This window comes from Eptatretus burgeri, chromosome 9, assembly GCF_056783735.1.
Source record: "Eptatretus burgeri isolate ZD-2024b chromosome 9, Ebu_testis_v1, whole genome shotgun sequence".
Lineage (NCBI taxonomy): Eukaryota > Metazoa > Chordata > Myxini > Myxiniformes > Myxinidae > Eptatretus > Eptatretus burgeri.
In genome coordinates, this window is record NC_140969.1 from 93,360,256 (window position 1) to 93,375,255 (window position 15,000).

The window sequence follows — 15,000 nt, forward strand, 5'->3', positions numbered from 1 at the left end:
TAAACAAGGTAAGTGTTTCGCTCTTTCAAACACTACCCGAGTTCCTCTCCAGGTGCAGACATTCACAAGGATTACATGCATCAGAAACCTAATGCTGCACCCACCCCCTCTCAGCTGGTGGATCAGTTTCATCATTCATTGGTGAGCATGTCTGCAGCTTCTTTATATCATGGTAACAACTGATTAACTCATTATATAATCTAAACCCAAACTATTATTCATATATTGTGTTTGAAGTGTCTCTGGTACTCAAACCTGAGACCAATCGCCAAAGATCCACTCCCGTGACCTGCAAGGCCCCAGGTTGCACGGTTGGATTCTGGCTGGCATGGTACGATCGTCACAGCCGTGTCGCTTTCCACATGTCACCTCTCGTGTCTGCTCTCCTGGGCCACACTCAGCTGAGCACTGTGGGTATAATTACATGGGATTAACACGTCTTCAAAATGTCTGGGAATGTTGTTTCGGAAGACATTTTATCTATTGTGATTCCATAAAAAAAAAATTGAAATTGGTCAACATTTCTTTTTTGTATGCATTGTCAAGGCTCGAATAAGAGCTAACACACAGAACATATAACAAAGGGAGCAGGAGACAAGAGTGGCGGGAGAGGAAAGCACAAAAAAAAGCAGAGACATGAGATCTGTGGAAGGGAGAGGGATGGGTTGGGGAACACGGGCTAAACAAGATGGACACTACAGGGACTTTCAGGAAGGAAAGCAGGGAATTTGAAGGAGGTGGTTATGGGGTGGATTAACGGGGGTAGAAAAGATCATGGTTTTGGACGGGGGAAGATAAGAAATGGTGGTGAACAGCTATTTTGAAGACCTGGAGAGAAGAGTGGGATTGAAGAGAGTGTAAGAGTTTGTTCCAGAGCGGAACAAAAGAGGAATGAAAGAGTGAAGGTGAGCAGTAATTTTTCGTTTTGGTAGTTTTACCAGAAGGGGGTTGCTGGCAGACCTTGCGGAAATATGGGGGGGCAGATCACAGACAAAGCAGGAGTGGGGGGGGGGACGAGGCCAGAGAGGAGACGGTAGAAGACAGAAAGACCACTGACATGCCTGCTGTGAGAGAGTGAGAGTCCCAAAGACTCAGCTTTATTGCATTAGATACCAATGATCCGAAATGCCTTGGTTTCCACAGCGTGAAGCCGAGAAAGGTGAGAGTTAGGAGCACCAGCCCAGAGGGGAGAGCAGTACTCCATAAGGCTGTGGAAGAAAGCTTTGTATGTGGTCAGGAGCTCAGGTGTGCCAAGGAAGGACTTTGCATGACGGAGGATGCCCAATCAACGACTGGCTTTTGAGGCGAGCTTGGAGATATGGCTTTAACAGGAAATATCATGGCAGTTAGTGAGATCTAAAAGCTTGAATGAAAGGACTTCTTCAATGAAGAGAATTGTTGAGAAAGTGGATGGGGGGGAGGGGGGTTCCAGATGGTCCTTTTGGGGAGACATAGTGAGAGTGTGAGATTTGTCCGGATCGAAAGACATGTTTCAAGTGTTGGACCAGTTTGCGATTTCATCCAGGTCTGCAGAGAGTGAAGAGGTTGCTGCTTGCCGGTCTGAGGGATGACCAATGGCACAGCAGAGAGTGGAGTGATCAGCAAAGAGATAAAGAAGATTTTCCAGTCAGAGAGATCATTGATGAAAACCAGAAAAAGAACAGGGCCCAGAACGTTACCTTGAGGAACTCCAGCCTGGACAGGAAGAGGGGATGAAAGAACTCCATTTAGGACCACATGTTGACTGCGACAGGAGAGGAAGTCTGCGAGCCATGAGTGGAGATGGCCTTGGATACCAAAGGAAGAGAGTTTGATGAGCAGGGCAGAGTGCCAGACCGTGTTAAAAGCACGTGATATGTCTAGGGATACGGCTCGGATTTCCTGTCTGGTATTGAGGACCTCCATCCATTGCTGTGAGAGCAGAAGCAGCATATCTAGGGTAGAGTGACCTGGTCTGAAACCAAATTGATGATCGGAAATCAAGCCATTGGAGAAGAGGAAGGATTTGATGTCTGAAGCGATGATCGATTCCATAACCTTGCTGATGATTGGGAGAAGGCTGATTGGTCTGCAGTTGCAGCGATCTGTTTTTGCACCTTTTTATACAGGGCAGTGATGTTTTCTGAATTTCCAAGCAGATGGCAGATGACATTGAGCAAATGACAGGGTGAGTAGAACAGAGAGAGGGTGAGCACGAGCAGAAGAGCAGGTTTTTAGGATACAAGGGCTGATGCTGTCTGGACCGGTTGCAGAATCTGAGTCGAGGTTTGACAGCAAAATCTCCATTGTCAGGAGAAAAGGACACAGAGTCCAGGAAAAGTTGGGTGCGACTGGGTAAGGTCGGTAGAGAAAGCAATGGGTTTGTGACAATATTTAAAAGCAACCACCGAGTTTAGGCATTCAGTCTTTTTGTGTGCAGTGTCAGCGATGCGGCCATTTGAGGTAATGGAGGGGATGGAGGAGGAACATACAGACTCAACTGGATGCTACCACGATTTGGAGGAGGGAGAGAGAGATTTGAGAGTTCAGACGAGATGAGAAGGATGTTGTTTTCTGTCTCTCCTGAGGGTAGATACACACTTGTTCCGAGCTTCATGGAAGGAACTGAGATTGCCCTCAGTTGGGTTTGCTTTCCATGAGGCAAAGGCAAGTTGTTTCAGGACAACTGCCTCACCACAAGCTTCAGTGAACCAAGGGCGGGAGGAAGGGTAGGACAACTGAAGACGAGAGGGGATAAATCTGTGCATGAGGGAGAGCAAGTTTCTTTGAAATAATTCCAAGGACGAGTTGATGTTGGAGAAAGTAGCGATAGGAGACCAGTCTGTAAGTTTGATGGCTGCTTGGAGACCCTGCCAGTTGGCTTGAGTGAAATGCCAGACTCGACGGCGGTGAGGTGGTTCTCTGATAACAGCCAGAGAGATGTTTACTTTGACAAGTACGTGGTCAGCAGAACCGATTGGAATGGTGGAAGAACAGAAGATATTTTCAGAGAAATTGGTCAAAGCAGATCCAGAAGAGATGGATCACCATTGAATGAGATCCGGGTCGGGAAGTTGACCAATTGAGTCAGTCTCAATGAGTCGCAGAAGTCTTTTGCTGAAGTGCCATGGCAGGTGAGAGAGGTACCCTCACCCAGCCAACTGGCATGATGATAATTGAAGTCGCCACATATAAGGAAGAGAGAGTTTTGATGAGAGGATAGAAATTGGTCCATGTTTTTGGCGAGTGAGGTGTAAATGGAGTCATCACTGTTGGGTGGACGATTCAGTACACATAAACATGAGGTGGGAGTGGAGGGGAATCCGTAGCCAGAGGTATTCCTGGGGGTATGGGGAAGTGAGGGCAGTGCATAGAGAGTGAGGAATAGAGTCTTTGATGAAGAAAGTAACTCCTCGACCAGGACGAGACTCAGGTCTGTCATACCGGAGGAGCGAGTAACCAGGGAGAGATACTCAGGAGTCAGAGATGTCTTGAGGGAGGAAAGTTTCTGTTTGGCAGATTATGTCTGGTTTGCCAGTTGGAGATGAAAAAGTTGTTGTTTCCTGGCTCTCCTGAGGGTAGACACACACTTGTTTCGAGCTTTGTAGAAGGAACTGAGATTACCTTCAGTTGGATTAGCCTTCCATGAGACGAAGGCAAGTTGTTTCAGGACAACTGTCTCACCACAAGCTTCAGTGTACCATCGGCGGGAGGAAGGGTATGACAACTGAAGATGAGATGGGATAAATCTGTGCATGGGATAGAGAGAGAGAGAGCAAGTTTCTTTGAAAGAATTCCCAGGACGAGTTGATGTCGGAGGAAGCAGAGATGGGAGACCAGTCGAGAAGTTTGATGGCTGTTGAAGTCCCTGCCAGTCGGCCTGAGTGAAATTCCAGACTCAACGGTGCTTAAGGCCCTGTCACACCTTGACGATTTAGCCAACGTACGCCTGACGTATGCATGCAGCCTGGTGTGTTGGCGCAGTGGTTAGGGCAGCGGCTTGGGATCCAAAAGGTCCTGAGTTCAAGCCCCGTTGGGCCATTGAATTAATACACTAGGGGGTTGACTCAGCCTGTCATCCTTCCGAGGTCGGCGAAATGAGTGCCAGTGTACTGGGCCGGTACATACCACGGTTAAAATAGGTGTACCATATCCCTGTGTCGTAAGAGGCGACCAGGGTTGTGTCAGGAAGGGCATCCGGCGTAAAACATGTGCCAAATCACTATGCGGATCATACGGATGATCCGCTGTGGCGACCCCTAACGGGAGCAGCCGAAAGAAGAAGAAGATGCCCGACGTATGTAAAACTGGGCTAAAACGCTGGCACACGTCGAATACGTTATGGGTAAGTTTGTATACGTTAAGAGCACGCTGGCATACGTCGTAGTACACCGAGCTGTTAGACAAATTTTCCATGCTTGAAATTTCCCGACGTATGCCAGCGTATGGCTCACACGTTCCGCATAACGCTGGCATAAGTTGTAGACACGTTACGCGATCGTTGACACACGTCGACACACGTTACTTGTAAGTTACTCATAAGTCGATACACGTCGAGGTAATGTTTAGTGTACCCGAAACTTATTTCTAACCTATGAGTAACGTGTTGTAGGCATGTTACGCGATCGTTGATACACATCGACACACATTACTTGTACGTTACTCATAAGTCGAAACACGTCGAGGTAATGGTTAGCGTCAGTGTTCCAGACTCTGTTTTTTTTTTTTTTTTTTTTTCTTTGGTATGACGGTCATGTTGACAATTCGATTTCTAGTGCGGTTATAATATAATATAATTAATAGGCTGCCGCTCAACGATTTAAATCATAACCGCACTAGATATCAAAGTGTCAACATGACCGTTATACCTAAGAAAAAAAAAACAAACAAAAAAAAAAACCAGGGAGTCTGGAACACTGACGCTAACCATTACCTCGACGTGTTTCGACTAATGAGTAACGTACAAGTAACGTGTATCGACGTGTGTCAACCATCGCGTAGCATGCCTACAACTTATGCCAGCGTATGCGGAATGTGTGTCATATGTCGAGAAATTTTCAACATGCTGAAAATTTCTCGACGTACTCGGCGCATGACAACGTATGCCAGCGTACTACGACGTATGCCAACGTGCTCTTAATGTATACAAAACTTATCCATAACATATTCGACTTGTGCCAGCTTGGTTCGGCAAATTTTTCATACGTCGGCATATGCTGGCTAAAACGTCAAGGTGTGACAGCGGCTTCACACTTCGATGTCTAATGTGGTTATGATTTGAATCGTCGAGTCACAGCCTATTAATAGCCTACGCCACGTGATCGTCGGCGATACGCTGCCGCGCTATGCATAAGTTAGACTATCGTTGGGCATAGGTTGTGAACGCCGACAACACGCTCAGCATTCGTTGGTACAAGTTATCTATATGTGATTGAAACGTTCTGTGTACGTTAAAAATATGTTATGCATCCGTCCAACACGTTATTATACGCCAAAAACTTTAAAAAAAATATCAATAGTTCAGCGTACGCCAGCGTTTTACATACATTTTAAGACCTTGCCATACGCTGGCTAAAACGTCAAGGTGTGACAGCCCCTTAAGGTGGTTCTCTAATAGAGATGTCAACTTTGACAAGCATGTGGTCAGATGAATCGATTGGAGAAGAGGAAGAACAGCAGATATTTTCAGGGAAATTTGTCAAAATCAGATCGAGAAGAGATGGAGTACTGTTGGTTGAGATCCGGGATGGGAAGTTGACAGATTGAGTCGGTCCCAATGAGTCACAGAAATCTTTTGCTGAAGTGCCATGACAGGTGAGAGAGGTACCCACACCCAGCCAACTGGCATGATGACAATTGAAGTCACCACATATGAGGAACAGAGAGTTGGGATGAGAAGATAGAACTTGGTCCATGTTTTTGGAGAGCGAGATGTAAATCAAGTCATCACTGTTTGGTGGATGGTACAACACACATATAAACATGAGGTGGGAGTGGAGGGGAAGCCATAGCCAGAGGTATTCCCAGGGGTGTGAGGGAGTGAGGGCAATGCATGGTGAGTGAGGAATTGAGTTTTTGATGAAGAGAGCAACTCCACCATCAGGATGAGCCTCAGATCTGTCCGACTGGCGGAGGGAGTACCAGTGAGTGAGAGAATTGAGGGAGTCAGAGACATCTTGAAGGAGGAAAGTTTCTGTTAAGCAGATTATGTCTGATTTGTCAGTGGCAACCTGTATGGAAAGATGTCAGGTTTGAGCAAAGGCCCAAGATGTTTGAGGTCCACACTGTGAAGGAAAAGGGATGGGAGGAGGCTTTGAGTGCAGGGGAGGGGAGTGGGTGGGCAGGATGGGGGAGGAGGGGAGGGGAGGTAGAGAGAATTGTTGACAGTGTGTGGGGGATTTCAGAAGAGTTAGGGGAAAGGGCAGGATGAGGAGGACAAAAGGCTCAGTGGTGATGGGATGAGGCACAGTGGGGCGTAATAAGAGAGGTGGCAGAGGGAAGTCGAATATTGGAGGAGGTGGAGGAATGAGTTGGAAGAGAGAGGGCAGGGGAAGGAAGCGGCTTTGTGGATGTGAGAGGGGGAGTGAGGGGGGAGATTGGAGGAAGAAGGGTGAGAGGGGAGAATTGAGGGAGAAGGGTGAGGGGGGAGTTTTTGAGAAAGGTGAGAGGGAAGCTTGGAGGAGGAAGGGTGTGAAGGTTGCTTTGAGAGGAAGAAGAGACAATGACAGCAGTCATGGCCATGGGGCAGAAGGGCGAATGGAGAGTCTAAGGCTGAGACTTGGTAGAGGTATGGTGAAGAAGGGAGTGGGCAGGGGGATGTACAAGATTTGAAGGGTTGGGAAGAGGGGGAGGTGTGATAAGAGGAAAAAAGAGCACGTTTGAGATGATGAGCATACTGATTGAGAGAGTGAGATATCTGTTCACTTAGAATGGAGCCCACAGATGTTAGGACACACACTTTGGGACAACAGAGGAGGAGCTGATAGTAAAGCAGAAGACAGGGAAGAGGTGTGAAGAGAGGGGATAGCAGGAGGGGCAAGATGGGAGGGGTAAGGAGAGGGGATAACCTATGAGGAGTTAGGAGGAGGTAGATTGAAGGAGGTGGGGTGAATTGGCACTGAAGCTGGAAAAAAAAGGATGATTGATGGAACACGAACATACATTGCAAACTCGGATTTTTTTATCTATCTATAATTCCAGCAGTGTGTGTGTGTGTGTGTGTGTGTGTGTGTGTGTGTGTGTGTGTGTGTGTGTGTGTGTGTGTGTGTGTGTGTGTGTGTGTGTGTGTGTGTGTGTGTGTGTGTGTGTCTGTGTGTGTCTGTGACCGCTGTTTCTCGACAACCATTGGTCCGATCTAATTGAAACTTGCCAGATATATTGCTGGGGACCTGAGGATGTGCCTTTTCAAGGTTTGATATTAATCGGACAAGTGCTTCCCAAGTTATGGCCATTTATTTACCAACCAATGACAAGACACGTTGTTGCGTGGGCGTGGCCGATGGGGAAGGGAAGCTCAGTAACGTTCGCCATTACAGGTTACAACATACGGACTTCCGGAGAGTGATAACTTCGTGTATTCTAATAATTTCTCGATTTCTTATGCGCATTTATAGATAAACACAATGCCCCAAGTTATGATCGTTTTCATATTAGACGATGCATAAATTTTGGTAACATCAGAGTGCTGATATGCTCCGAAGCAGGAAGTAAAATTTTTTTCTCTCTCTTCTCTTCTCTTTTTGTTTTTCCTTGCCACGACATTGCGAAAAGTAAAATACGTTGGCGCTTATTGAATAATTGGATATTAAAACTAAATTGTGAATAATCGTAACTGCGAATAATATGCGAACTTCCGGGCCACACACGTGCGGGCACGCGAGAGCGAAGAAACGGCTTGTGTGGTTGTTGTTTGTTGCTCGCGGTTTGAATATTTATTCATTAATTTATTTTTTTTACGGGCACGTACTAGTATTTTTAATTCAGGGATGCGATTAAAGACATTACGTGAGGGATGCAATAAAGGAGAATTAGGAGAATGGAGAAAAGAAACTGTGACAGTGGGATGTTTTAGACATGGGATGAAGGAAAGGTCGAAAGGAGGAGGAGGAGGAGGAGGAGGAGGAGGAGGAAGAGGATAAGAATAAGAAGAATGAATGAATAACGATACAATACAGAGAACTACATGTGTGAAAGAGGAAGTTGAAACATTTTAAGAGACAGTTTTTTTTTTAAACATTAGGTGAGATTCAGTAAAGGAAAGGTTGGAAAAAAATCATGAAGGTGTATATGGTGAATGTGGATCAGAAAAAGTGGAAGGAAATACAAGGAAATTAGACACAGGTGGAGGCCAGGCCATTCAGCCCATTATGTCTGTGCCCCATCAAGACCACACTAATTTATCAACACAAGATCAAAATAATAAAATGCAAAATGTTTTTTTTTTAATTAAATTGTGTTTTTTGTAGTTTTTGTATCCCCCCCCCCCATTGAAGCCCATGCTCCCTCCCCAGGGGGAAAAAATGCTAGTTGTTGTGAATACCAACAGTGGAGGCCTCAAATGTTTAGATGCACACAGTGAGGGACAGGGGATGCACAGAACAGGGGATTATCCACACCAACTCTGAATTGAATAAATATTTGAACAAACATTTAGTGTTGTCCAGCCTGTGGGTCACCAAGATAGCTCAGATGGCAGAGCACTGGTATGATTTTCAAGAGCACCTGGGTTTCATTTTATGCCTGATGTTGGCTTCATGGCTAGGGTGGTGGGCTTGTGATCTGAGGATCCTGAGTTCAAATCCCATTTAGCTGTTGAATGGAATCCCATTTGTCTGTTGAACCAGGTGGGGTTGACTCTGCCTGTTCATCCTTCCGAGGTGGGCAAAATGAGTGCCAGCTTGCTGGTATACTGTGTCAGAGTAGCGACCCGTCCAGGATTGTACCCAATAGCCAAGGAGACTGCTTAGGCAGCATCAATGCTCTGCATCGAGTATGGTCCCAATGGATGGATGGATGGATGGATTTAGTGTTCCTTTAATCTCTGTTTTGGCATCCTGCATCGAGTGGAGTGGTCAATGGTCAATTAATTGGAATTTTAGCAAAAAGATCCTAGTTTCCCTTTGTCTCTGGCAAATGGGGTTGGGGATTTGTGGGAGGGAAGTGGAAGGAGGCACAGTCATGTTTTGCCCCCAGGCACCTGACACCCTCAATATGTGACTGGTGAGCACGTCGATAAAGTTTGTTATACAACATTTGTAAATCGGGAGTAGAACATCTCTTGTTTTTAAGTGAAGAAACGAGTAATAAAAACATTTTAAAATGCAAAAGGATGGAGGGATGTTCCTCCAAAAAAGGATGGAGGGATATCAACAAGGTAGGGATGGTTACAAGAAATTATCATGTGAAACCATCTCTACATCTTTCTTAGAATAATGGTTGTCCCAGGAAAACACAAAGGTAGAACGCGTGCACGCACACAATCTTATGGGAGACCAGCCGTATATTGTGCTGGAAGTGTTTTTGGCACTCAAACCTGAGACCAATCAGCAAAGACCCACTCTGGTGACCTGCAAGGCCCCAGGTTGCACGGTTGGATTCTGGCTGGCATGGTACGATCATCACAGCCGTGTCGCTTTCCACACATCACCTCTCTTGTCTGCTCTCCTGGGCCACACTCAGCTGAGCACTGTGGGTATAATTGAATGGGATTAATGCGACTCCAAAATGACTGGGATTGTTGCTTCGGAAGAACATTTTATCTTTTACGATTCCATGAATTTTTTCGAAATTGTTCAACATTTCGAGTTGTAACACAATTCAAACAGAGTGCTAGAAATGTGACCTGCACTTGCTAATAAGAGACAGAGACTGAACTTCCTCAAGAGTTTTTTTAAGAAAGTATATGGAGGGGGGGTGGGGGGGGTGTTGCCAGATGGTGCTTTCAGGGAGAGAGAGAGAGTGAGTGTGTGATATTTGTCAGTATTGAAATACATATTGACAGTGTTTGACCAGCTTGTGATTTTGTCAAGGCCTGGAGAGAGGGAAAAGGCTGCAGCCCTGAAGGATGAGGGATGTCATGGCAGCAGGTAGAGTAATCAGCAAATAGATAAAGAGGATTTTCCGGAGTCAGAGAGATCATTGGTGAAGATCAGGAATAGGACTGGGCCCAAAACATTGCCTTGGGGTGCTCTCGCCTTGCGTATAGCAGCTTGGCTGCCTGGTACCTAACATTTTGTTGGGGCGCAAAGACGTCACTGATACTGTGCCCCTATACCAGAACACTGGTACTCATTTCGCCGACCGTGGAAGGATGACAAGCTGAGTCAACTCCACCTGGTGTTAATTTTTTTTGGCCAATGGGACTCAAACTCAGAACAGTAAGATCAGAAGCCAGCCATCCTAACCACTGAGCCAACAACAGGCTTGGAAAGAATCTGATAGGTGTGCAGTTGAGGGGAGCAGTTTTTGCACCTTTTATGTAATGCAGTGATGTTAGCTGAATTCCAAGGAGATGGAAGAGCACCTAAAGCAAGTAATAGGGTGAAAAGGGCAGAGAGAGGATGTGCAAGACCAGCAGCACAGGTTTTGTGGACATATATGAGCTGAGGCTGTCCAGTGCAGTAGCAGAGTCAGAGAAGAAGGTTGACAGAAACTTCTCCACTTCTAGGGTGCTAAAGATACAGAATCCAGGATCAGTTGGGTATGCCAGGGAAGGATGGGTACAGAGAGTGAGGGGTTGGGGATACAATAATTTTTAGCAAACACAGAATTGAGACATTTGGCCATCTCACGAGTGGAGTCAGCTGTGGTGCCATCTGAAGAAAGGAAAGGGATGGAAGGGAGCATCCTCTCGAGACAGACTTGAGAAGGCACCACCAGGTTTTGGAGGAGGCAGACAAATTTGTAAGTCCAATCTTGAGGTTGGACAGATGTAATTTTCTGGCTCTTCCGAGAGTGGACGCATTCATGGCGGACTTTTTGGAATGCAGTGCTATTGCCTGCGGTCGGGTTTTCCTTGCAGGAAGACGACACAAGATGTTTCAGAGCGACTTCCTCACAACATGATTCAGTGTACCGGAGGTGGGAAGGAGGGTAGGATAGTTAAAGATGAGATAAGATTATTCTGTGCATGAGACAAAGAGCAGGTTTCTGTGGAAGAATTCCCAGGCCAGGTTAATACGAGGTGCAGTAGATATGGGAGACCAGTCCCGAAGAGAGATGGCTGCTTGCAGTCCCTGCCAATCTGCTTGAATGAAACACCAGACTCGCTGGTGTTGATGCAGCCCTCTGAGAATAGCCAGAGAGTTGTTGATTCTCACAAGCACATGATCAGATGAACCAATTACAGTGGAGGAAGAGCTGGAGACATTTTTGAGGAAGTTTCTCATCACCATCTTTAGAAGGGAGCATTTTCCATTGGGGAAATCCAGGTGGGAAAGTTCACAGAGTGAGTTAGTCCCACAGAGTCACAGAAGTCCTTTGATGAAGTGTGATGGCTGTTGAGAGGGGTACCAACACCCAGCCAATTAGCATGCGACAATTGAAATTGACACATACGAGGAAGAGAGAACCGGGATAAGTGGTTAAAAGTTGGTCCATGTTGTCTGAGAGATAGTTGTTTGTGGCGTCATCACTGTTTGGAGGCCGGTACAACAGAGACAACCAAAAGGTAGGAGCGGAGGTGTAGTTGCAGAAAAATTTGCTGCTGGAGTTTGGGAGATGTAAGATCTGTTCAAGGACAGTTGAAATTGAGTTATTGATGGAAAGAAAAACTTCATGACCAGGGCAGTGTTCAGGCTCATAAAATCAGAGGAGACAATAATCAGGTAGACACACTATGGAGTCAGGGACGTCCTGTGTGAGGAAGGATTCAGTTAAACAGATGATATCTGGGCTGTAAGCAGCTGCGCTTGGACTGAGACATCTCTCAGGTTGAAGTGGAGGCCTCAGATGTTTGAGATCTACACAGTGAGGGACAAGTGGGAGGAGGCTTTAGGAGGGTCTGGTCCAAGTGTGAGGCTTGGAGGGTGAGGGACGGCATGAAGGAGGCTGAGAAGGAGCAGGCTAGAGATGAAGATGGGAGGGGCTGGACGGTGGAAGATGGCATGGGGTTGGATCGGTGGGTGGGGGGGGGGATGTGTGTTTATCAATACAAATTAACCTCCATGCTCTTCTAGCCAAATAAAGCTGCATAAAGCAACCAAGAAAAAGCTCCACCCAAATTCCTCCTCAGCTGCGGACATTCACAAGTAATTCAAACATGACAATCCCCATGCCAGCTACACCCCCCCCCCCCAATCCGCCGCTGGACCGGTTTCATCACTCAGTGAGTACGTCTGCGGCTTCTGTATTTTATGGCAACAACAACTGATTAACTCATTATATGGTCCAAGCTAAAACAATTATTCATATATTGTGTAAGAAGTATTTTTTAGCCTTCAAACCTGAGACCAATCAGCAAAGACCCACTCTGGTGACCTGCAAGGCCCCAGGTTGCACGGTTGGATTCTGGCCGGCATGGTACGATCATCACAGCCGTGTCGCTTTCCACACGTCACCTCCCGTGTCTGCTCTCCTGGGCCACACTCAGCTGAGCACTGTGGGGATAATTGCATGGGATTAACGAGTCTCCAAAATATCTGGGATTGTTGCTTCGGAACACATTTTATCTTTGGCGATTCCATCAAATTGTTTTGAAATCGGTCAATTTATCTCGTTGCGATGCAATTCAAACAGAGTGCAAGAAATTTGAGCTGCACTTGCGAATAAGAGGCAGATACTGCACTTCCTCAAGAGGTTTGTGAAGAATGTAGATGGGGGTTTTTTCCAAGACGGTGCTTTCAGGGAGAGGGAGTGAGAGTGTGGACACTTGTCAGGATTGAAATACATATTCCAAGTGTTGGACCAGTTTGTGATGTTTTTTTGAATGTCTGCAGAGTGTGAAGAGGCTCCAGCTTTCCTGTCTGATGGATGATGGATGCCATGGCAGAGGGTGCAGTAATCAGCAAATAGATAAAGAGGATTTTCCAAAGTCAGAGAGATCATTGATGAAGATCATTAATAGGATTGGGCTCAAAACATTGCCTTGGGGCACTCCAGTCTTGACGGGAGAAGAGATGAAAGGATTCCGTTGAGTGCTCGCATTGGCTACGAGATTGGAGGAAGTGAGTAAGTCAAGTGTGGAGTCGGCCTTGGATGGCATAGGCCGAGAGTTTGGAGAGCAAGGCAGGATGCCAGACTGTATCAAAAGCACGAAATATGTCAAGAGAGACGGCTCTGATCTTATGTCTGACATTGAGGGCCTCCATAAATTATTGGGAGAGATCAAGCAGCATGTCCAAGGCAGAGTGACCTGCTCTCAATCCAAATTGATGATTTGAGATGAGGCTTGGAGAAAAGGAAGGATTTCATATCAACTGCAATGATGGATTCCATGACCTTGCTGATGATTGGAAGTATTCTTATTCTTATTCTTCTCCTTCTTCTTGCTTATGGCATCTTGCCTGCCAGGTAGCTGTCATTTTGTTGGGGCATAAATATGCCGCTGTTGTGCCCTGACACCAGTACACGGGTACTCATTTTACCAACCTCGGAAGGATGACAAGCTGAGTCAACCCCACCTGGTTTTAATTTCGTGGCCAATGAGGTTCAAACTCAGAACCATAAGATCCCAAGCCAGCCACCCGAACCATTGAGCCAACACCAGGCTTGGAAGTAATCTGATAGGTATGCAGTTGAGGGGAATCAGTTTTTGCACCTTTTTGTGTAATGCAGTGATGTTAGCTGAATTCCAAACAGATGAGAGATGACTGACAGCAAGTGATAGGGTGAAAAGGGCAGAGAGAAGATGTGCAAGACCAGCAGAACAGGTTTTGAGGACACATGAGCTGAGGCTGTCCGGTGCAGTAGCAGAGTCAGAGTCAGAGTCAAGGGTTGACAGAAACTTCTCCACCTTCATGGGTGCAAAATATAGAGTCCAGGAACAGTTGGGTATGACCGGGAAGGATGGGTACAGAGAGTGAGGGGTTGGGGGCAAAATAATTGCAAACAAATACTGAATTGAGACATTCGGCCATCTCACGAGCGGAGTCAGCTGTGGTACCATTTGAAGAGAGGGAAGGGATTGAAGTGGAACATACTCCAGAGATGGACTTCACAAGGTGCCACCAGGTTTTGTAGGAGGGAGCCAAGTTTGAAAGTTCAATCTTGAGGTTGGACAGATGTTTTCTGGCTCTTTTTTAGAGTGGTCACATTCGTTGTGGACTTCTTGGAATGCACTGAGATTGCCTGCAGTCGGATTTTCCTTGCAGGAAGAAGACGCAAGTTGTTTCAGAGCAACTTCCTCACCACGTGATTCAGTGTACAAGAGGTGGTAAGAAGGGTAGGATATAATTAAAGATGAGATGCGATTAATCTGTGCATGAGAAAAGGAGCATGTTTCTGGGGAAGAATTCCCAGGCTGAGTTAATATCAGGGGCAGTAGATATGGGAGACCAGTCCTGAAGAGCGATGGCTGCTTGCAGTCCCTGCCAATCTGCTTGAATGAAATACCGGACTCACTGGTGTTGGTGCAGCCTTCTGAGAATAGCCAGAGAGATGATGATTCTCACAAGCACATGAACAGACAAACCAATTACAGTGGAGGAAGAGCAGGAGACATTTGCGATGAAGTTTCTCATCACCAAGTCCAGAAGGAAGGATTTGCCATTAGGGAAATCCAGGTGGGAAAGTTCACAGATTGAGTCAGTCCCATGGAGTCACAGAAGTCCTTTAATGAAGTGTGATGGCTGTTGAGAGGAGTACCAACACACAGCCAATTAGCATGGTGACAATTAAAATTGCCCAAATGAGGAAGAGAGAGTTGGGATGAGTGGTTAAAAGTTGGTCCATATTGTCTGAGAGAGAGGTGTATATTGAGTCATCACTGTTTGGAGGACGGTGCAACACAGAGACAATCAAAAGGTGGGAGTGGAGGGGAAGTTGCAGCTAAATGTGCTGCTGGGGTTTGAGAAGTGTAAGATC

General features: G+C 46.2%; 1 protein-coding gene across 13 annotated transcripts in view; it reads right to left on the reverse strand.

Moving 5' to 3' along the window:
* Positions 1-15,000, reverse strand: part of LOC147020629 (papilin-like) — a 210,456-nt gene that overhangs the window by 95,924 nt on the left and 99,532 nt on the right. For all 13 annotated transcript variants that reach the window (XR_015061900.1, XM_085896135.1, XM_085896136.1 and 10 more), the window contains 3 exons: positions 12,423-12,575; positions 9,512-9,664; positions 256-408 (listed from right to left, as the gene is read on the reverse strand). Coding sequence is in view for 12 of the 13 variants with exons in the window: in XM_085896135.1 (XP_085752261.1) it covers positions 256-408; positions 9,512-9,664; positions 12,423-12,575 (459 nt within the window). In the remaining variant the exon portion in view is untranslated. The remainder of the gene's footprint in view (positions 1-255; positions 409-9,511; positions 9,665-12,422; positions 12,576-15,000) is intronic.